We start from the raw sequence: 22949 nt of genomic DNA on the forward strand, positions 1-22949 counted from the left end.
TCACAGCAGCAGTTACATATGTAACATAGTGCAGGACAACATAGTGCAGGACAACATAGTGCAAGACAGGCAACAGACATTAAATGAGCAAGGTAAGAATGTAAAATGGATAATGGTATAGGGTGTGAAATATAAAAATATAGGTGCGGTATGTACAGTGTGTGTGAATAGCGGAGGTGCAACAGTGACTGAGGTAGGAACATAGCAGGTAAATAGGGGAATGGGACAGGGATAAAGTGCATAGTGCATGGTGCAAATGGGCTGGTGGACTGGTCTCTGGACTGGTGGCAAATCTGAGATATAGTCAGGGGGGGTAAGTCTATATATGTCCAGTTGAGTTAAAGTGGCTGGTGATACCAGTTTGACAGCACGGGGAAAAAAGCTGTTCCTGAGTCTTGTGGTTCTGGCTTTGATGTTCCTGTACCTCCTTCCAGATGGCAGAGGCTGGAACAGCCGGTGGCTGGGGTGTGTGGGGTCGGAGGAGATGCAGAGGGCCTTCCTCAAACATCTCTTGTAGTAAAGATCTTGCGTGGGTGGGAGGGCAGCCGAGGTGATGCGCTGGGCAGTTTTCACCACTCTCTGCAGGGCCTTGTGTTCAGCAGCAGTAGCACTGCCGTACCAGACCGTGATACAACTGCTCAGAATGCTCTCCACTGTGGACCTGTAGAAGTTGCAGAGAAGCTGTTGTGGCAGGTTGACTCTCTTCAGCCGTCGGAGGAAGTGGAGCCTTTGCTGTGCTTTCCTGATGATGTGGGATGTGTTCATTGACCAGGTGAGATCCTCAGAAATGTGGACTCCGAGGAACTTGAAGCTTCTCACTCTCTCTACCATCGTCCCCTCGATGCTCAGAGGTGCATGCACTCTGCTTCCTCGTCTGAAGTCAACAATCAGCTCCTTGGTTTTGCTGACGTTGAGAGAGAGGTTGTTGGCATTACACCACTTGGCGAGGAGCCTCACCTCTTCCCAGTATGCTCCCTCATCATCATTGGTGATGTTGCCGATGACTGTAGTGTCATCAGCGAACTTGATGATTGTGTTGGTGCTGTATTTGGCGGAGCAGTCTAGTGTGTACAGGGTGAAGAGTAGGGGTGAGAGTACACAGCCTTGTGGGCATCCGGTGCTGAGTGTGAGGGTGGGGGAGGTGGGGGAACCCATTCTGACAGACTGCGGTCTGCCAGTGAGGAAGTCCATGATCCAATTGCAGAGGGAGTTACTGATTCCAAGGGTGTTGAGCTTGGAGACCAGTCTGGATGGGATGATCGTATTAAACGCTGAGCTGAAGTCAACAAACAGCATTCTTACATATGTGTTAGTTCCCTCCAGATGGTTGAGTGCTGTGTGCATTGCCAGGGCGACAGCATCATCTGTGGATCTGTTTGCCCGATAGGCAAACTGGTGTGGGTCCAGGGTGCTTGGAAGGCTGTTCTTAATGTGATGAAGGATCAGCCTCTCAAAACACTTCATCACTATGGGTGTTAGAGCGATGGGACGGTAGTCGCTCAAGCTGGAGATGTTGGATTTCTTCGGAATGGGGACAATGGTTGTGGCTTTGAATCCAGAATCCAGTTCCCAACCCAACTTTAAGAACAGATTAACGGCGATAATTTTTATACCACCCGATAAGAGTATCAAATTAACGAACGCCGTTAACACCGTTAACGGCCTACCACTATTTTAAATACACTGAAACAGGGAAGAGAAACGAGACACATGTGGAAACGCTGAGGACAGGGGCGTGACAGACAGAAACGAAACCATAGAAACAAGAAAACAAGGTGGGGCTAGGCCAGACAACATGGAACAGGGAAGGAGGGTGGAGCTGAACTTAACAGTTGAAATCTTTCAGTTTAATAGCATTAAACATTAAATGTAATGAATATCACATTAAATTCAATTAAATTCATATAGCTGATGATTAAACAGATATGTGTACATGAATGATGTGAATGAATGGATGAAGTGAAAATGTTTACTTGATGTGTAAAGGGATCTAGTTTCTGTTGATGATCAGATGTGCCATTGATTCCTCCAGCCTACTGTGTTTTACTGGTTGTTGTACACCATTGTGATGATGGATTGGTGGAAAAAAATTGAAACCATGTAAAAAAAGAGTTGATCCCTAATATTTAAAAATAGTTATTTAAACATATTTTATTGGCAATTAATAAAACTACACTGTTAGTCATAAAATTTATACCATATATGTTGCTATAGCATTAACTGTTTTGGTTTCAATACCAAGACTAATTCATTTCTGTGTTTATAAAAGAGGAACTGTCTGTTAGAAAAGAGGATGCTCGGGTGAAGAAAAGGTCAAACAATGAAAAAATGAATACAAATTTTACACATTTATTCAGTAAAATCAGCCAATGGCCAAGTCTACAAAGATCAACTATCAGTTCCAATTTCAGCTTATGATGAGAAAACGGACATGACAGATGCAGTCATGAGGATTGGGTAATTCTGTCCAGAAAATGTCCAGTGAACCTCCTGGGCAGGGATCTGTTGGCCTCACTAGTGATAGCAGTGGTGTCTGTACATAATGGATTAAATGCCCAATGCAGTACTGACAGAATTCTAGTAGTAGAAGAAGCTCCCCAACATATTGGTATTCACTAGATTTAGTATAAAGTGGACTAGTGTATCTCGAAGGCTCTAGTTGAGAAAGACAGCAGTTTAACAGCAGCATTACAAACCCACTGAAGGTAGAGATCAAAGGTATGAACTAACTTCCATTTGGACCAGAAGGGAAATCATGGGGAAATGTGAAAATTGGACGAGATGTTGAAATTGCATAGAGGAAGTACTCTAGCACGTTTCTGTCTGAAAACCATACAAGGGATGTCAGGTATTTACACAATATGTGGATTGTAGAGGGAGATACAAGACATCAGTTCTGACTCAGAAATATGAAGCCAAGCAAAGACCCTTTGCTTATTTCTCATGAATTAATGTTGTCAAGCTAATGAGAATGGTAACCAATGAGAGAGTGTTAAGAAGTGATTCACGACGTGCTCATCTTTCTACACAAGCTGCAGAACTGATTATCCGGCAGAGGCATGCAAGAAAACAGCATGGAAAAGAGCTGCAAGTTATACTGCTGGCCAATATGCTTCTTCTACTGTACAAATCTTTCCACAACAATGGAAAAATATGGGGATGATTACATCAGCTAGTAAACCTCAAAGTAGCTAGTTTGTAAATGCACTACATACTCCACAACACAGATCCTGTTTTCAGAGGGATCCATAAAGCAGGTGAAGAAGTGAAAAAAGGCAGCACATAACATCTCAGACTTTTGCACATTTGACACCACGGAAACTAGACATGCACAATGCACATTTTGGCAGATGTATAGAAAGCCTGACACAGAGATAAATATGTAAAAAAGAAAAAAAGGAGCAAAAAAATGCAGTCTTTACATATAACCAGAAAATAATATAAACATTCTACCAAAATATCTTTTTCAGAGATGCAGCCTTATTGAGCCATGGGCTATGACATTAAACAAGCAGTATTGAACAAGCTTTTACAGCTCATGGCTTTATCAACTACTCAAAATTGTTTTCTTTAGCATGCACCATTTGTACCAAAAATAACCCACAAGACATACAATAAACATAAATAAACACATTTCCAACACCTCAATGACATTTCTAGTATTTCTGTATGGATTTTATAGAATAAAATAAATGCTAATGGAAAAGGTATTGCCTGGTAATTCACTAAGTGGATAGAAATATTCCCATGTGCACATTCAGAGACAGTAATGTTAATAAATTTATAGACATAGGAAGTGTTAAGAATAGAACCAAAGAGTCACTGTAGTTATCAGACGTAATCAGCTAGACTAGTAGAAATGTTAAATGGTAAAATTATATAAATAATAAGAAACAGCTGGACAAAGAATAACACCCTTTGAATTAATGTATGACCATTTGTTATGACTCGGTTACAACCCTTTAGAAATGATGAATAGAATGAAGCAAAGCAGATTACATGAAAAATATGCTTCCTAAGGCATACATCGTTTACAAATGTTCTTCCCAGAGAGGAGAAGGAGGAACTACAAGCAATAGGGTAGAACCAGGTGAAACCTGGTGACTGGGTGTTTGTGTGTCCTGCTGCTTGACTCCACACTCCAATCCCCAGAATCTCCAGCACCATCTACCCAGATCCTCCCGTCATTATTACCATCTACCCAGATCCTCCCGTCATTATTACCATCTACCTAGATCCTCCCGTCATTATTACCATCTACCCAGGTCCTCCCGTCATTATTACCATCTACACGTCTCTCCTTTACCACCCACTATAAAGCAAGAACTCAGTCACACACTCATTACGAAGTATTTCCAACAGCTCCGTTTGAAGCATACTGAGCATTTACTCTGCACTCAAAACCCTGCTGAGGCTCCTACCGAGAACTGCTGACAATACTAACAGTGGTAAAAAAAAAAAAAAGAGTTGAGCAAATGTCCTATATACATTTAACACACTGTAAGAATGTAAGAGAACTCAGACAAATCATAGAGGGTGTGATGTGCAGTATATGCACTCAGCACTGCAACATCAAGAAAGATGACAACATACCCTTGTCACGTAGGGCTACGCCCCCCTCTCCCCGCTGTCACTCCAATGTCTGTTCCTCGTGTTTTCTGTTATTCCTTGCCTGTTTATCCCGCCCTGCTCGTTGTCTCCGTGATTCCTCATTTGTTTCCACGCCCCCGTGTCATTGTTATCACCTGTTCCTTGTTTCAGTTCTATGTATTTAAGTCCCGTCATTCCCCCAGTCGAGTTATCCGTGGTTTTGTTCTATCAGTCAGTTTGTGCTTTCACGTTCGCTGTTTTTCTAGCCCTGTGTTTCCCGTCATCTGTTTGTTCCTGCCTGGTCCGTGAGTCTTCCCTGTTCTCGTCTCGTCATGCCTGTTTCTTGTTCTTGTTCGGACTGCTTGCACGTTATGACCCCTGCCTGTTCTATCGACTCTGGTTTTGGTATTCCCTGTATTAAATCTCGCTCATCTCTGCATTTGTGTCCGTCTCCTCGCTCCATTGCGTATGCAACGTTACATAACCACGGATCTAACCAGGACACAGCGAGAGAGCGAGACTCCGGTGAGTTTAGTCGCTGTAACGAGTTGTTGGCTGCTTCCGTGCAGTTTAACTCTCATGTGTTACAGCGCGAACGAGCCGGAGACAGGAACAAGGAAGACTCCTATTGAGCGCTGTGAGTCTGCCCTGCTTGACGAACACCACAGGGGTGAGTAACCTGTGGTGCAAGCAGCGGGCAGACGGAGTGAATGCACAGACGAGCTTTGGCTTAACCCTCGGTCGGCTCTCAATGGCTGCTGCGAGCTCCCGACGCCTCAGAGGAGGCGGAGCCATCGCAGAGAGAGCCACCGAGGGGCGTGTGTGTCTGTGTGTTCTTCCAGGCTCAACCCGGACCCAGAGGAGGAGGACCTAACCCCACTGATTCTGCCGGCTACTCCACATGACGCCCCCAAGTATTTTTTGGGGGGGAGTAATGGCCACGTCGGCTTAGCGGTCCCACCCCCCCGATGACGTCAGTACGGCGGCTCCGCCCCCCGATGACGTCAGTATGGCGGCTTCGCCCCCCGAGGACGTCGGCTTGGTGGCTCCGCCCCCGAGGACGTCGGCTTGGCGGCTCCGCCCCCCGAGGACGTCGGCTTGGCGGCTCCGCCCCCCGAGGACGTCGGCTTGGCGTACACGCCCCCCGAGGACGTCGGCTTGGCGTACACGCCCCCCGAGGGTTTCTCCTTGCCTCAGCAACCTGTTCCCGCTGCCCGTAGGCAGTCCGTGCCTGTTCCTGTCCCCGCTGGCCGTCGGCAGTCCATGCCGGTTCCTGTCCCTGCGACCCAGGAGAGGTCGTCCACGCCGGTTCCTGTCCCTGTGACCCAGGAGAGGTCGTCCACGCCGGTTCCTGTCCCTGCGACCCAGGAGAGGTCGTCCACGCCGGTTCCTGTCCCTGCGACCCAGGAGAGGTCGTCCACGCCGGTTCCTGTCCCTGCGACCCAGGAGAGGTCGTCCATGCCGGCTCCCGTTCCCGCTGCCTGCCAGTGGACCCTGCCTGTTCCCGCTGCCCGCCAGCGGACCCTGCCTGTTCCCGCTGCCCGCCAGCAGACCCTGCCTGTGCCCGCTGCCCGCCGCGCCTGTGCCCCAAGAGACTGTGCTGTCCCCTGTTGGGCATGGACTCTGTGTACTGTCTGCTCCGCCCTGTGTTCCTGCTCCTGTGCCCGGGTTCCCCATGTTCCCCAGTCCTGTCCCCGGTTTTGTTTTGGTTCCTGTCCCTGTGGTTGTGTCTGTCAAGGTCTGTGTTCCTGTTCCCGTGTCTGTTTCCTGTGGTGTCATCTCTGTCCCCGTCCCCATGTCTGTTCCCCAAGTCGTCACTCACCTTGTTCCTGTCCCTGTCACTGTATGTCAGCACCATATTTGACAAACTCAGAAAATATGTGGTGTAAAAGGAAAATATATAAATTCTTTAAAAGGATATTCAACCTGCTTTCACAATCAGAAACAAAAATGTATCCACATTACCAATGTTACAGGGAGAGCCTATGGATTGTGAACCTAACAAAGGCTAGAGCCAACCTTTAGTGGCTATGTGGTGATATGTAGTCGAGAGGTACACTGCCCCTTTCTTGGCAGGGGTCATGCTTGGTGCAGCTCCTATTGGCTTTTCACATATATCCAACAGCTGCCTTTGCAAAACTACCACAAAAGCTGAAACATCATGTCCACAAGCGCAGTAGGACACCACCTGAAGAGTCATTTGATTCGGCCATATACACGGATGTTATAGTTGTCCCTAGAGGAGTCCCCATTGAGTTTAACGCCATAGATCAGATTGCCTCAGGGTTTGAGTTCATATTCTCATGGCCACCCATTATTTAAAATGCTGATTGGACAAACAGGCTAAAGAGAATCATGATCATGCTGGTATTGATGATCCTTTCGGTTCCCTCCTTGAGTCATGGTTTGGGAAGTGGAGCAGGTTCATGTCCTCTATTCTAGTGTCCATCTCAGTGGCAGTAGCTCTCTCCGTTGCCTATGATTGCCGTTTCGGTCCACGTGCACGAGGTCTTGTTCCATGCCTCATTGAGTTAGCGTTCACCAAGGAACATTGAGGTAGTGTTCACCATGTATCATCAGATTTAGGCACCAAGCAATTCCGAAATGACTATTTCAGAATGAATCCTGATGATGACGGTAAATGTGATGTGAAGTGAAAGTGAAAGTGAACTGACAGTGAGGTTTTAGTAAATACATCCACATTTACTATAAACAGGAAGGAAATGTTAGGAAAATTATAAAAAAATACTACGTGTTGCTTTAGCCTGAAGTGTTTTTGGTTTCATTACCTTAGACCACAGGTGCTTAAAAAGCCTAATTGTCCAAAAAAAAAAGTCAAATACATGCAGTGACCAGAAACTACATTTACCACAATTATGTTACGGCATCTCTACACTGCAGTGTTTCCACATCAATGCGATTTCCCCAATATGTGAAATTGATAAATACAAATAATGATCCCAAAATGTCCAGGAAGAGAAAAATCAATGCAGATGGATGAGTGTTTCAAGAAAGATGGGAAAGTGAATACAAGGTGCTTCAAGGAGAAAAAACAGTATGTCTTTTGTGTTATAAAGCAGTGGTGGTTGTCAAAGAGTACAATCAGCGTCGGTATTTTGAGACCCAACACGGAGCTAAGTATGCCAAAATTAGGCATCAATAAAAACAACAAATTGCCAAAACTGTGATTGCAACAGAATGTGTTTCGCGAAAGCCACAACCACAAACCATGCAGCAATAAAAGCTAGTGTTGTTGTGAATGAAGAAATAGCCGAGCTTCAAAATCGGGAGCATTTTTGAAGCACAATTGCTATTTTCAGTTATTTGATATTTGAAGTTTCGAACAAAGTAAATGTGATATCTTTTATGTTATTTTTCTTTATTCACTTGGATATATTTATCGTTGATTGATGGAGTAATGTGGGTTTCATAACCTAACAAATTTATGTTATAATAACAGCAACAAGCAAACATAGTTTTTACAAATATGCAAATATATATGTAATATTTGTAACTTGAATAAGTAATATATTCAGAGTTATTTAACACTAAGGAGAAATTACATTTATAAGTTACACATGGCTTTCTGTGGGTAATAATTATGCTGATGTGGCCCGCAGTGAAACTGAGTTTGAAACCCCTGACTTAGACTAATTCATTTCTGGTTCTACAAAAGAGGAACTGTCTGTAAGAGGATGCTCGGGTGAAGAAAAGGTCAGACACCTTTGTTAGTGCAACCATGAGATTATATTCAGACTAACTACTCCTACGATGTGCCTTGTGCCTTGTGGTGCCAATGTGACTGAACACACATCACATACATGCAAACCTGCACACAGGTAAGCTGCACACTCTGAAGTGTACAACAAATTACTCTCTACAAGTTGCAAGCATTCTTTATATCAGACCTGAGCACTGTAGGCCCGCGGGCCACATCCACCCCTTTCACTATCTCTGACTGGCCCACGTGAGATTGTTGATAAAACTGACAATTATTATATACATAATACGGTTGTAATAGTATTTATTATTATATAAAGTGTATACAGTATTGTGCAAAATATTAAGAATATTAGTCTGTCCTCCTAAACACATTCCAATTTCTCATGTGGCCCAATAGGAAAATTAATTGCTCACCTCTGTTCTACATGGATACCAATAGTCATTGGCTTTAGTGTTCTAAGCTTACTTGGACCTTGTGAAACCAAACACCATGGGCCACATGCTACATGGTGCGGTTGGTCCTTAAAGACGAATCACTCTGTACAAGTTTCTCACACACTGCAATCTCTCAGGGCTCCAGACTGCGACCCCAACCCCCCCCCCCCCCCCCCCCCCCCCCCACCCCACCCCACACACACACCACCACCACCACCACCACCACCACCACAGCAATCTAGAACTGGGCCTGTTAGTGAAAGTGAAAGATGACGAGCATTTAGTGAGACTGACAGAGGTGCAGACACAGAGCAGCAGAGAAAGGAGGAGAAGAAGGAGCAGTTCACTCTTCTTACAAAGGTAAGAATGCTGTGTCGAGTTAAGTATGAGACTTCACATGTAAACTAAGGAAATAGGTAATACTTGCTCTTAATAGATGAATATTTGGCATGGAATCAGTACGTACACAAATATAAGAATAAGGTTGCGTTAAATTCTCATTTTGTTCTAAAATGAATGTGTGCATTGTATAGTGTCTCTACATTATAAGTTAGATAAACAACATTACTAGTTACTGCAGAAGTTCTGAGCCTCAGAATTAAATAAGGATGAGCAGTCTGAGTTGTTCTTGGTTGACACTGCCAAACAACAATTTTCAGTTTCTCATGTGAGTAGACAATTTTAGACGTTTTTTGCGAGCTCTACACCTAAACTAAAGCATAGTTTTAAAATAATTACATTTGAAAGTTGTAATATTTAAAAGAAAATAAAAGACTGGCTTACATGTTTCCTTTAGTTTAATTGTTATGGGAACACACAAAACTAATTGACAGGCAAGTAAGGATGACTTTCAGTGAGAAAGTCTACACAAGTAGAATGAACATTTCTATTTAAAATGTTTTCAGCTCATATTACTGATAAAATAAATTACTTCACCTGTACTGGCACAATTGCGGTATTAGCAAGCTAATAAACTAAAATATCTCAATATAAATGTAACCCAAAGTATAATTTCAGGTTACAAACAGTGTTAGAAAGTGCATTATATATTTACATGTGGAAAAATGTGATTAAAAAGGTAAAAGGTTCACTGTAGTTCATGAAGATTAATAGTATAATTAGTAAAAATTAATAGTAAAAATCATAAAGTTGTAACGATCCAACCAGGAAGACACGTATCCAATTGCGGAATGCTGTAGTTTTGATTTGTGAAATGAATACGGAGTACTCGTACAGGTGAATAACTCCGTAGAGTGTGTGAAGTGTATGAGTGCGGTGGTCGATGTCAGGACGGTCAGAGTTCACGCCGGGTAGACAGATGGCTGAAGGTACACGAGGGCTAGGCTGGGAACGAGGTCTGGAACGAGAGCAGAGGTCAGTACACAGGAGATCAATCACGGGGAGATAACGCTTGGTAGATGGCATGCCAACAATACTTTGCAACCCGGAAGAGAGAGGAGGAAGCCTAAATAGTTGCGAAAGGGGAGGGGTGATGAGTGACAGGTGAACCGCATCACACGGTGATCATGTGCTGTTCCTGACAAAAGTAGCCTATTCTTTGTTTAAAAAGTATTTTGTCAATATTAAAACTGATGCAATCTAGAGGTACGTTTGCAGCAAGCCTGAAGTTTGGGCCTTTTTTCTGTTTTTATTGGGTGGTTTTGCCGTTTGTTCAGCTCCGGTATTCCTGATTGGTTGGTGGGCGGGAGAGAAGAAAGCAGCAGTTTGGATGAGAGAGAGACGAGAGAGGAGAGCGAGGAATCGGTAGATGGAAATGTGATTGAGTTAACTTCAAGTTGGGCAAAGTGGATTTAGGTCCACACAGATCTGGTGTAAGCGTGCTTAAACCCAGTAAGCGTTTTTGCGCGTCGAGTTTTACACCTTACCGCGTTGGTGGGCAACCTGAACGCGTGCAAATGTTTTAGTTGTGCTAGCTAGCATTAGCTGTGTTAGCATATAAAGTGTATGGTGTGGCGACTGGAGTTGAAGAGCAGCCCTACGTCAGCGTGGGGTTCCACTGACTGCACCGAGGGAGCCCCGCTACCAGGCAGACCCCCAGGCGACCGGCAAAGCTTGGTGGAGTCCCCTGTCTACGTGGGAATCCAGAAGCTTCGTGCTACGCCTCTCAGATTCAGAGCCGCCTTCTCAGCGCCTCTCTGTCCTCTCCTCATCCTTCACCTCAAGGCTCGGTGTGAAGTAGACTGTGAGTACCCAGATATCGGAAGCCAGTTATCAGGCCTGCAACGGGGGTTTATTTCTTTTATTTTACTGCCGGCTTTTGTACCTTTTGTTTCTGAATATGGAAAGGTTATTGTTTAATGGAAATATGCATAAGTACCGTGTGGGTTATAGGCTGTGAAGTGAAGTAGATATTTTTGTGTACCCTTTATTTGTATATGTGTTTTCTTTTCCTCAATTTTTCACCTTTAGGATTGCCAGTTTTCATCGAGTGTTCATTTTCTTTGCCAAAATTACAGTCTAGGGCCGAGCTTTGTTTTTATTTTTGTTACACTGTTTATAATAAGCGGAATTACTTTTATTATTAGTGGCATCATTTCAGAGAACATATCACTACAGAACTGCAAAGTCAAATTAATCACAAATACAGCCAAATATATTTATTGGGGAAAATTTAGATCAGAACTTGGGGCCCTGTCCTACTCTGTTGGACATAGAAGGGGTTATATAAATAACAGCAATATCATACATTTTTCTATAACCCCACACATATCCCCAAAGCGCACAGAGGCATGCAAACATTATCGCTCTTTCGCAGTGTCTTGGTTTGGCTAGTCTTTCTGTAACAGCAAAGACATAGAGCGATTGTGAGGCGGCCGCATTTGCAGTGAATAGCAAGGTTTATTAAGCGTAAATAATACAACCAGATAACAAAAAACAAAACAAACACTGAGCTCGGTTTAAACACTTAAGTGAAGGAAACACACAGAGGCCTGGAAACAAAGGACTACGCACATAAACCAGGGCTAGCAAAACATCAAAGAACTGAAAACACAGAATATATATACCGATATATATAGATACACAAGCTATCAAGAGGATTAAACCAGATACATGAAACCAATAACGAGGAGATTCAAATGAATAAGCATGGAAACTAAACCAAAACACAGTGGCACATGGAAGTTGAAAACTTCTGGACCAAGTTGAACATTGTGTGAAGACCAGAATTTAGGGGCACCAGAAACTGAATCCTGTAATAAAATGGAGGATATGTTAAAAGTACACGAGACATGTACAGAAAAAGGGATTCAGAGACTGAACCCACAGCTATCCATGAAGATGGAGGTCCATGCATACCACAATAATTTGAAAGTGATGTCAGCTAGAAAATTCTTGGACACCTTAGAGCTAAAATTAGTGTTCTCATGACCCTGGATTTTAATAATACCATGTACACAAAGCTAATAGATCATTAACAAAAGTTTAATGTGAAATGGGTCTAGAAAATGCCACCAACCAAAAAAGAGTATTTGCTATCAGTGTGAATAGGGGCAGTCATGGTCTGTTGGTAGAGAACCGTTTTTGTGACCGGAGGGTCATGGGTTAAATTCCCAGGCCTGAGGCCATGACTGAGGTGCCTTTGAGCAAGGCACCTAACCCCAACTGCTCCCTGGGTGCTGGGCTAGAGCTGCCCACTACTCTGGGCACGTGTGCATCACAGCCCCCTAGTAATCACTAGTGTGTGTGTGTGTGTGTGTGTGTGTGTGTGTGTGTGTTCTAACTGCACAGATGGGTAAATGCGGAGGACAAATTTCGATTGTGGTGAAAAATCACAATTGACAAATATGGCACATTTACATTTAAAAGTGTAGCAACTAGCCTGTAACATAGATTCCACTTTATGTAGAGTGCTAAACTCTATTTTGGAATAATTCAAACAATAATTTAAGGTTACCATGTCTCTAGGTTGTTAATTAGTTATTAATGTTTTTGAATGACAATGTTGCTAATTCATGTAGATAAAGAGATTTGATAAAGAACATGTGTAACAGGAGGGTGGGGGATATAAACCCTGTGCAGTACTGCAGTGACTCTCCAGGGATGAACACAGTCAACACTTTCACTTTCATTTTGAGTACCCCACCCCACGCTTACACACACAGTGTAGAGCTGAGAGTGAAAGAGGAGCATTTAGAGACAGACAGAGAGGTGCAGACACAGAGCAGCAGAGGAAGGAGCAGCTCACTCTTCTTACTAAGGTAAGTCAAGAGGGTTGGGCTTTTAAAGTATGAGATTTTAAAGTTAAAGACTTCACAAGAATTGGGTTGCAATACCACCCAATATCCAATATATAAGGACTGTAGTGGAAACAAAAATTTGGGAGAAAAAATTTTATAGGCATATTTTAGAATAATTATACAGGTTACTCATTCTGGTTAAATGCATTTCTACCTGAGAGTGGTACAATGTGCCCCTTCCGGTGACATTTTGAAGGGTTCTACAATGTATTATTAATATTAATATAATGACAGGAAATCTGACCAATTAAATGTATGATTTTACTGGTCTATAATAGTCTGACGTTTCTCCATATACTGAAGGAGACCTACACATTAAAAATAAAACATCACTGTCTATGTACATTAGCTAACTCATTTTGAATGAGACACACATAGCAGTTGTGGTGTACCTAAATGTGGGGTATCTAATTAAATTAGATACCAAACTGGAAAGACTTTCGCAAAGTAAACCTTCAGAAAAAAAAACAATTGCTCAAATATTCATTTGAGCAACTCCATCTATAAATCTTAACCAATATTGTAAACATCATGTATATCGTTTCTGTAAAATCATTGATTAAAAGGGTAGCAACTAGCCTGTAACAGATTCCACTTTTTGAGGATTGCTAAGCTGTATTTTGGAATAATACAAACAATAATTTAAGGTTACCATGTCTCTAGGTTGTTATTAGTTATTAATGTTTTTGAATGACAATGTTGCTATTTCATGAAGATTAAGAGATTCGATAAAGAACAAGAGGGTGGGGGATATAAACCCTGTGCAGTACTGCAGTGACTCTGCAGGGATGAACATAGTCAACACTTTCACTTTCATATTCACTACCCCACCCATCCTGTTTACACACAGTGTAGAGCTGAGAGTGAAAGAGGAGCATTTAGAGACAGAGAGGTACAGACACAGAACACCAGAGGAAGGAGCAGCTCACTCTTCTTACTAAGAGATGCTGTGTGTTGGGTTGGGATTAAGACTTCACAAGTGGACTTAATAGACAAATACTTGCATGCAGTCACTACATACACAAATATAATAAATAGGGTTGCATTCAATACCCATTTTCTAAAATTAAGGACTGTGTACTGAATAGTGTATGTAGATTGTAACACAGATAAATGACAGATTACAGCTTAATTCAGAAAAGATATAGGGGATTAGATGAGGATTTGCTATCAGTGTAAGAACCTGGTAGGATGTGTATAAAATGAGATCTTTTCTGCATCAGTGACCACAAGACAGCTACAACCACTGCTTGCAAATAAGCCAGAAACTCAGATGAATGTGAGTCGAAACTAAAAGAAGTAAAAGGCTTGATACAGGATGCTTTTTGATCCTTTGGCAACTACTATTTTGAACTCAAAATGGGTAGCATTTTAACCTTTATAAGTGGTATATTGTATAAGATGGATTTTCTTTGTTGTGAGTGTGTGTATATTTGTGATCTGTAAGCCATGTCAAAGATGAATTTCTGTCTTCAGTTCAGACAGACAATAAAGACTTATTTTATCTTATCTTAACACGAAGAGAACTGCTTAGCCAGGTAGCAGGGCTATTCGACCCAGTTGGCTTGGTAACTCCAGCTAAGCAGAAGGGAGCCATTCTGGTACGCATAGCATTCCAGGAGGCAAAGGGCAAACACTGTCTGGGCAAAGACACATGGGATGTAGCACTCTCAAAAAGCATCAGAGAAGATGCAATTAACCTCTTTGAAGAAGTATGTCTCTTTGCCTCAAGTATGTCTCGTCTTGACCCTCCATCACCCAGGACACATGGGAGACAAGCATCCAGACTGTCTCTGTCCTGGCTCCAAGGTGGTGGAATGAACTTCTCTTGTGTGTCCGAACATCGGAGTCACTTGCTGTCTTTAGACGCCGACTGAAGACCCACCTCTTTCAAGTGCACTTTACATAAATATGCTTTCGTCTACTGTGCTTTATCGTCTCTTTCCTCAGGTGTTTGTAAAAGGTATTGCTTACTGTCTTTTTCTCAAGTATTGTGCATAATTGGGTTATAGGAATTGCCTACTGTCCTTTTCCTCAGGTGATGTGTATATTCAGGTATAATAATGACTTGGCATAATTGTTAGGTATCATGACTTTCGTCTAGTGGTTTTTCCAGCTTAGAGTACCTTGTGTTCAGGACTATCTATACTACCTTGGAGATTCCAAGCAACTACGTAGCACCACTTTTTTTAACTGTGTTACAGCAAAGAGCCACATCATACACATGGGCATGCTTGAACATCACCCATCCCTTCCTCTCTCTCTCTCTCACACACACACACACACGCACACACAAACACACGCACACAGAGAGAACTCTGCTAAGATTTATTGTAAATGTCACACACAAACAGCGCGGGGGCAGTCATGGTCTGGTGGTTAGGGAACCGATCTTGTGACCAGAGGGTCCTGGGTTTGATTCCCAGGCCTGAGGTCATGAATGAGGTGCCCTTGAGCAAAGCACCTAACCCAAACTGCTCCCCAGGTGCCTGGCTAGGGCTGCTTACTCTGTTAAAAACATCATCTGTTTATATTCATATATTTGTTTTGGTGTGCATTTTTCCCTGCCATTTTGAGAGCAAACTTGACACGATTTGTTTATTGAAATGATTTTTGGTGTTTTCATCTCACGTACATGCACATTTGATGAAAATACCAGGGTGAACTCAAGTTAAGTGAACAGCACATTAAAAAAACATAAACAGGCGTGATATGCTTCAGGATTTTGGCACTGTTGGAGGAGGTGGGCCATGGCACGGCTAGGTTGCTCATGCATGCGTGCACACACACTACGAGCTCTGTTAAGTACGCAACTGTTGTTTTCTAGGTAAAAAGTGGATAAACTCCGTTATCAACACTCGTTACAACGCCACTGACCTGCGCTCACCTTTAGGAAGAAGAGAACAGACAGCGGCAGTAGTTTTGAAGCCTCCCTCAGTCGTCTGCGGTGCCTTTGTTGCGTCTTGTATGTGGTTTATTCCAAAACGTGTGACAGATGACCTCTCACTCAACGAGACTCAAACTGACAGTCTCACTCAACGAGACTCAAAGCAGAGTCACTTCATGTCGCTAGGGGCAGTCATGGTCTGGTGGTTAGGGAACTGGTCTTGTGACCAGAGAGTCGTGGGTTCGATTTCCAGGCCTGAGGCCATGACTGAGGTGCCCTTGAGCAAGGCACCTAACCCCAACTGCTCCCTGGGCGCCGGGCTAGGGCTGCCCACCGCTCTGGGCACGTGTGATCCACAGCCCCCTAGTAATCACTAGTGTGTGTGTGTGTGTGTGTTCTAACTGCACAGATGGGTTAAAAGCGGAGGACAAATTTCGATTGCAGTGAAAAAATCACAATTGACAAATATGGCACACATTAAATTAGTCTCCCGTTTTCCACTACACCGGTTTTAAAGTTATTAGCGGCTCGCTAGGCTTGTAAACAAACTGCGCACCACGAAGATGTAGCAGTCTGTCGCTCTCAGAGTTGATGACGTAACCGGGCCACGGCACAGACCGTTAGTGCAGGTGAGAGTGTGGACCGGCTGGGGAGCCGCATGAAACCAGGCAAAGAGACGCATGCGGCTCGTGAGGTTGGCCACTCCTGCACTAAAGGCACAAAAGATCAAAATAAATTGTAATGGCAAAATTATTTAGATCATAGAACTAAATCACATGCTGAAAATAGCTTTGTGTGTATGTTTGTGTGTGATGTTTCATGTACGCAATACTTTTCAGTCATTATTATTATAATGAGATATTATAATGAGAAAACGACATTTCAGTGAATTAAAATGTACATTTCTGGTCAAACAGTGCACTTTTTGTTATGAGATGTAATAAACTTATTTAGCTCATTGATCTGAATCATACAAGACCCAAGACCCTGTATAAGAGGATTGTAGCACCAGTTTTTACGATTTTTGAGGTTTGTGGGTATTGTAGTGCAGAGGTGGGGACTCGAGTCACATGACGGACTCGAGTCAGACTCGAGTCATTAATATTAAGACTTTTGACTTGACTTGAAAAAATATTCAGAGACTTAGACTTGACTTGGACTTTTATACCAATAACTTGGGACTTGAATTGGACTTGAACCTGTTTACTTGCAAAGACTTGATTTTTTTTACCCCAAATCAAAATTTAAAACGCATATTAATATTTATTAATTAATTAAATGCGCCCCATTAATTTAATTTCCGTCCTTCTGACACAGACCGGTCCTCTGCTTTTCCACACTCTGTACGTGTGTGTGTGTGCATGAGCTGCAGCACAACCAATCAAATTAAAAAGACAAACAAAAAAAAACGGAAGTACAAAAACGCTAAAGGCAGATAATGGCACTACCGAGAGTAATTTCTTTTGGGTACATAAATTACGAAGTACTCAATAAAAATGTAAATTGTTACCAGGCAGGGTGTAAAATGGACACAAATTAAGTATTATATCGCAATCGATCGCTCGCCAGTGGTTGGCGCCAGAGCAAACTAGTAACTCATTGAATCATAGATATGGATCAGACATAAACTAGATTTTTTTTTTCGGCGTGAGATATCGGATGTGTGGCGTGAGAGCGTGTGAAGACGGTCAAATGCGTGTGTCTCACGCTCAATGCATGAGAGTTGGCAACCCTGGGTTCTGTATCTGAACTCAGGGAAGAGAGCCTCTTTCTGTCACCATCATATCCAGTTCTATCTCAGCATGGATTATGTATTTGAAGACATCTACGTCGAGAAAAAAATATATATTGACAAAATTGGAGCGAGTTTTCAGCTATGGGGGCATAATTCTACGGCCTCATCGTGCACAAATGACAGACAGACTTTTGGCCAGTTTGGTCTTTTGCAAATGCAATGCAGAAAAGTTTACTGAAATGTCTAAAGTTGCAGATTCCTGTTCAGTTCTTATATTTGTTTGTCTTGTGTCACTCACAGATGGACACACATGTTCTCTAAGAAACCAGATAAGAGAAGAGAGGGAAAAATTACGTTATGGTTCTTTGTATTTTACTGTGAAAATATCAGCACTTTTTATTTGAACATGGAGTTCTACTTGTGACTTTTTCACAGAATATTTATTTCTAGAAAATTGTAGTTTAAAGTATGAATATTTTTGCAGCTAAGTTTAACAAATTGAACTGGGCAATAAAGATGTTTAATTTTAATAATATTTTTTATACTTCGTGTTTTCAGTTGCATGTGTTTTATCAAGATTTGAGGAGAATACAGATTTAAAAAAGAACACATGGTCTATTATTTACATTTAGAATATACCGGCAACATTGGTTAAAAAAAAAAAAGACTTGAAATTCCAAGTTTCAGAATTGGGACTTGACTTGACTTGACTGTCTTTGCTTGAGACTTGACTTGGGACTTGAGGATAAAGACTTGGACTTACTTGAGACTTGCAAAACACTGACTTGGTCCCACCTCTGCTGTAGTGCCCCTAACAGGCCAATTCAAACCAAACTTGGCATACCTCACAATCTATAAAACTGTTTCAAATTGGGAGTTGATCACTAAAGCTGGGCGTACACTGTGCGATTTTTGGCCCATTTTCAGCCGATTTTTCACTCGTGCGACTATTTTTGCGATCGGGCCGAGTTTCGGCTCAATCGCGTGTCGTGCATCGTATAGTTTACACAGGTAAACGAGGAGCGATTCACACCTCACGACCAACTCCCGATCAGAAATCGCAGCGTCGCAAGAATATCAAACATGTTTGAAATTCAAATCGCTCCTCGTAAGAGTATCGCACTGTTGAAGCAGCTCCACGAGCCGACTCTCCGCAACCTCTCACACTGCGCATGCGCGAACGGCAGAAGAGGACGTAAAATCCTCTGTGTGTGTGCGCGCGCATGTGCGAGTGAATTTCTTTTTTGATGAAATCATTGAAATATTGTTTGATTAGCAAGCAATAATTGCTAGTTGCAAATATACATCATAAAACACAAGTTAATTGTACTTTTTCAGTGAATGAGGTGAAAACCCACATCTGCCCAGCCATTTTTTTGTTCATGCACTTTTTTTTAGGTGTTTCTAGACACAGAAATGGCACAAATTGCCAAGGCAGCGCGGTTTTTTTTTTTTTTGTGGACATTTCAGATGAGCGTCTCTCCCGTTTTTATGATGCAGTTCCGGATACAAGAGTCCGATATGTGGTGTAAGAACGTATAGTGTGAGCAGTCAGGTCGCATGAGAGCGTCAGGTCGTATAGTGTGAGTATATTAATCGTGAGCTGTGAACTTTTAAACCCTGCGATTTAGTCGTATAGTTTGAGCTGGAGCTGAGTACACGATTTAAAATATCGTACAGTGTACGCCCAGCTTAATGCAAAAAAATGGATCAACCTAAAAATGTAAAAATCTAAAAATTTTTTGATAATTATTTACCTACAAAGCCTATAGATTATGCCTATACCAATTATTCCATCGATGGATCAAATTCCTATGCCTAGTTCGAAAAGAGCTGTATTTATTCAATTGATGAATGTGAAAAATTATGCATTTTTAATAGGACTTGTAATTGCACAATTGTCATGTGTCTGTAAGGAATCAACAGAATCAAGTTGCATGTTCCTAAGTGAAAATTTGGAGGAGTTACGCACGATTTTCACAAATAGCGCCACCTAGTGGCCAAATGATTTGAAACTTCACAAAATCACAGAGTCATCATATATTGTTTTATGTTATAGTGCCCCCTATTGGATGATCTTAGCCAGCTTTGAGTTGAGACCTCAAAGTCATGTGCATATGAAGTTTCATGAAGATTGATCAAAGCATTTCTGACATATAGTTGTTGAAGTAAATTAGGCCAAGCCTCAGAGCTATTGATTGACATGTGACAGCCAGACTGTATGTAAATTTCAAATTTTGTTGATAATTATTGATAATAGTTTGACACCAAGATTGTGGTGATCAGATGAAAATCCAAGCACTAGTATGCAAAAGTAGGCTTTGCATATTATGCAAATTAGGAAAAAATCTAAGTGGGTGGAGATTAAGGGTTCTTGAGGTTTTTTGTTTGGTTTGAGCTAAGGAATGCAACAGAAGGTCCTTTCTATGACCTATGCTGTGAGAGACATGGACCAAAACACAAAATGCTGTGCTATAACGCCACCATCAGGCCAATGTGAGTCCCTATACTTTAGATTGGTCCTGTAAAGAGACTATGTCTTTCTGCCAAGTTTGGTGTTTCTGAGCCTTACAGTCTGGGCTGCACAATTCGTTTTATGCAGACAAAAATAATAAGAAGAAAACCCCTAACAATTACAATAGGTTTCACCACACTACGTGTGAACCCTAATAATAAGAAAAATTAGCAATTACAATATGCTCCCATACTTTGTGTCTGAACCCTAGTAAGTAATTATTAGTATGTTCTTACCAATAAAACCCCAATTCATAATGATTACTACAAATAACTGCATGGACATATGCTTTGTCTATATTTCCATAGATTCAATCATGGGAGGGAATCAGTCCAAACCCGGTGAGTTTAAATTATATCATATTATATTGCTGACATATTAAGAATTTCAATTAATTTAGATTTAGACAGAATAATCTGATGAATGGAAAGTTTTTTTTTCAAGTTACCATTAATCATAATATGGCACTATGAGTGTATCATTTTAGCTTGAGAACTACACCTTCTGGAGGAAATTGATTGGACTGTTTTTCTTCCTGTTGCACTGACTGCAACTGGAGCTCAACTGATGGCAAATGCAAGGGGCCTCAGTCTCTGGTCCTGACATGTTCAGTACAGTGGTACCTCGAGATACGAGCTGCTCTACATACGAGCAATCCAAGATACGAGCACCGAGACGAGCAAAATTTCTGTTCGACATACGAGTGCACGCTCGAGATACGAGCATGAACCACTAGGTGGCAGTACAGTACTGTATTTCAATACTGTTGTAGCGACTACTCCTCGCAAAGAAACAAAGCTCGTTGGACAGATTTTTAATGAAAAAAAAAACAGATCTGAGTGAACATGCCGAAAGTTCACCCAAAAGGCCTAAAACCAATGAGTGAGTGTTTAAGCAACTTTTTAAGTTTAGGTAATGTGATGTGTGTACGTATGTTCTCTGTTACGGTAATTTCTATTGTTCAGCATGTACGTACGTGTGTACCGGTGAAGTTACTGTACGTATTGTTTAATTATACATGTTGCATGTGCCTTTATTAATAAAGAACATGTCTTTTTTTCCACATTTACGCTAGTTTTGTGACTTTTTTAAGGACCGGAACCAATTACAATACTTTACATTGTTAAATTGCTTCGAGAACCGAGCAGTTCGAGATACGAGCACGGGGAGATATCTCGAGGTACCACTGTACTTCACATCTTTGTGTTTCTCTCCAATATCTCACCCAGTTCAATTCATAGTTTAGCCATTAGTTGTGCTGTGAGGACCTCATTCTGGAAGTTCCTGCCAAAACAGGGACAGTGATATGGCTCTCTAACCTGAGCAAAACACTACATAGTGCAAGTTAATAACCATCTTCTGTGAATTAATTATGTCATTCTCTTTATAACAGAATTCAACACAGTTTTGGGTGATATAACTGTGGGAAATGGAGAACAAATCAGTCTTTCCTGTGAGGCAAACAACACAGGATTAACAGTGACATGGGAGAAGGATGGCTATAAACTAAAGTGTGTACAGGACAAACACATCATGGAACAAAAAGAGACAGAATCAGAAGTTTGGAAAACAAAGTGTTCATTGAAAATCCAGAATGCAGATGAGCGAGATCAGGGGAATTATACCATAAATCTGAAGAATGAATTGGGTACTGCTTCCTGCTCTGCCATGGTGACTGTTGGTATGGAGTGACTTTTTTATTCACCCTCTAACATACATTCTTTAAACTTATTTTAGACCACTGTAAAATGTACAAAGAACTGTCTATGTGATGACAGTGATAAGATTATGAAGACAGTATGTTTGAACCTTAAATAAATAGAATAGATAGAGCTTTCACAGAGGTGGAAATGCACACACTGTTAAAGACTATATATACATTCTAACATCCTGCATCCAAGAAGCAAAAGTGTTTCTTAACCCCGAACTCACCAAATTTCATGATTTCATGTAAACTCAATAATAATGTCATCAATGTTCACCCCTTCAAGTGCTTTGCTAACTCCTGCTACAAATCCTGTGTCTCTTACAGAACTCAAGGAGTGGAGGACAGTACAATGGAAGTAAGTCCACAGTCATTCTGTTATATTGTGTCATGCGGTCAAGAACCAACACAATCATCGTACCCATTTGTATCTGAATATTTTTGTAAATCCTGAGATACCATTATTGGCAGTACTTATTCCAAAAATCATGTCATGAATAAACCAGTGGCGGCTGGTCAATACGGGGCGCTGGGGCGCCGCCCCCTTAATATTGTTCCGATATTAAAATGAGTTCATTATAAACTGCGATAGTGAGGAAATTTAGTCACACTGTGTGTCTAATATAGCTATATGTTTGAATTTATTAAAAGAGTTAACACATAATTGTATTTGATTGCTTACATTGTGCACACTTCCTGGTTGGGGCGGCGGTCTAATGGGAGTGAATGTAGATGCGTAAACTTTTGCCAAGCACGTGATCTGAGGCTGCAGTTTAATTGGTTGGTTTCAGATTTTCCACGGAGCGCAGCTCTCTGTGCCCCGGACACACCCACTCTTGTTGGACACACCCACTCTTGTTGGTAGTGTCAGTCAGCTGCGGTTCGTTAACTCGGTTCACGTTGAATAGCTACAGGTTGGAGCAGCATATCTTACAAAATGAGAGAAAATTCCATTTTAGCTTTACAAAAAAATCCTTTCACACAGCGTTCACTTGAAGAAAAAAAAAAGGATAAAGGAGCTTGGCCCGGATTGACCAAATGTTGTCCAGTGCTTGATCAAGGTAAGCTGAAAACAGAGCTTAGTCTCATCTACAGCAAGG

The 22949-nt window shown here is 41.8% G+C and overlaps 1 protein-coding gene across 5 annotated transcripts in view; it reads left to right on the forward strand.

Annotated features, from left to right (window-relative positions):
* Nucleotides 1-22949, forward strand: part of LOC143511742 (interferon-induced protein 44-like) — a 108520-nt gene that overhangs the window by 78938 nt on the left and 6633 nt on the right. The window contains exons 1-5 of one of the 5 annotated variants that reach the window (XM_077001336.1): nt 12943-12968; nt 14770-14970; nt 20453-20485; nt 21538-21825; nt 22177-22207. In XM_077001336.1, the coding sequence (XP_076857451.1) occupies nt 14919-14970; nt 20453-20485; nt 21538-21825; nt 22177-22207 (404 nt within the window). In that variant the 5' untranslated portion in view covers nt 12943-12968; nt 14770-14918. Of the gene's footprint in view, nt 1-12847; nt 12969-13917; nt 13948-14769; nt 14971-20450; nt 20486-21209; nt 21325-21537; nt 21826-22176; nt 22208-22949 lie in introns of those variants that run through there. The other 4 variants (XM_077001337.1, XM_077001338.1, XM_077001339.1 and 1 more) reach the window with 4 other exon arrangements.

This window comes from Brachyhypopomus gauderio, chromosome 4 (genome assembly GCF_052324685.1).
Source record: "Brachyhypopomus gauderio isolate BG-103 chromosome 4, BGAUD_0.2, whole genome shotgun sequence".
In the NCBI taxonomy this organism is placed as follows: domain Eukaryota; kingdom Metazoa; phylum Chordata; class Actinopteri; order Gymnotiformes; family Hypopomidae; genus Brachyhypopomus; species Brachyhypopomus gauderio.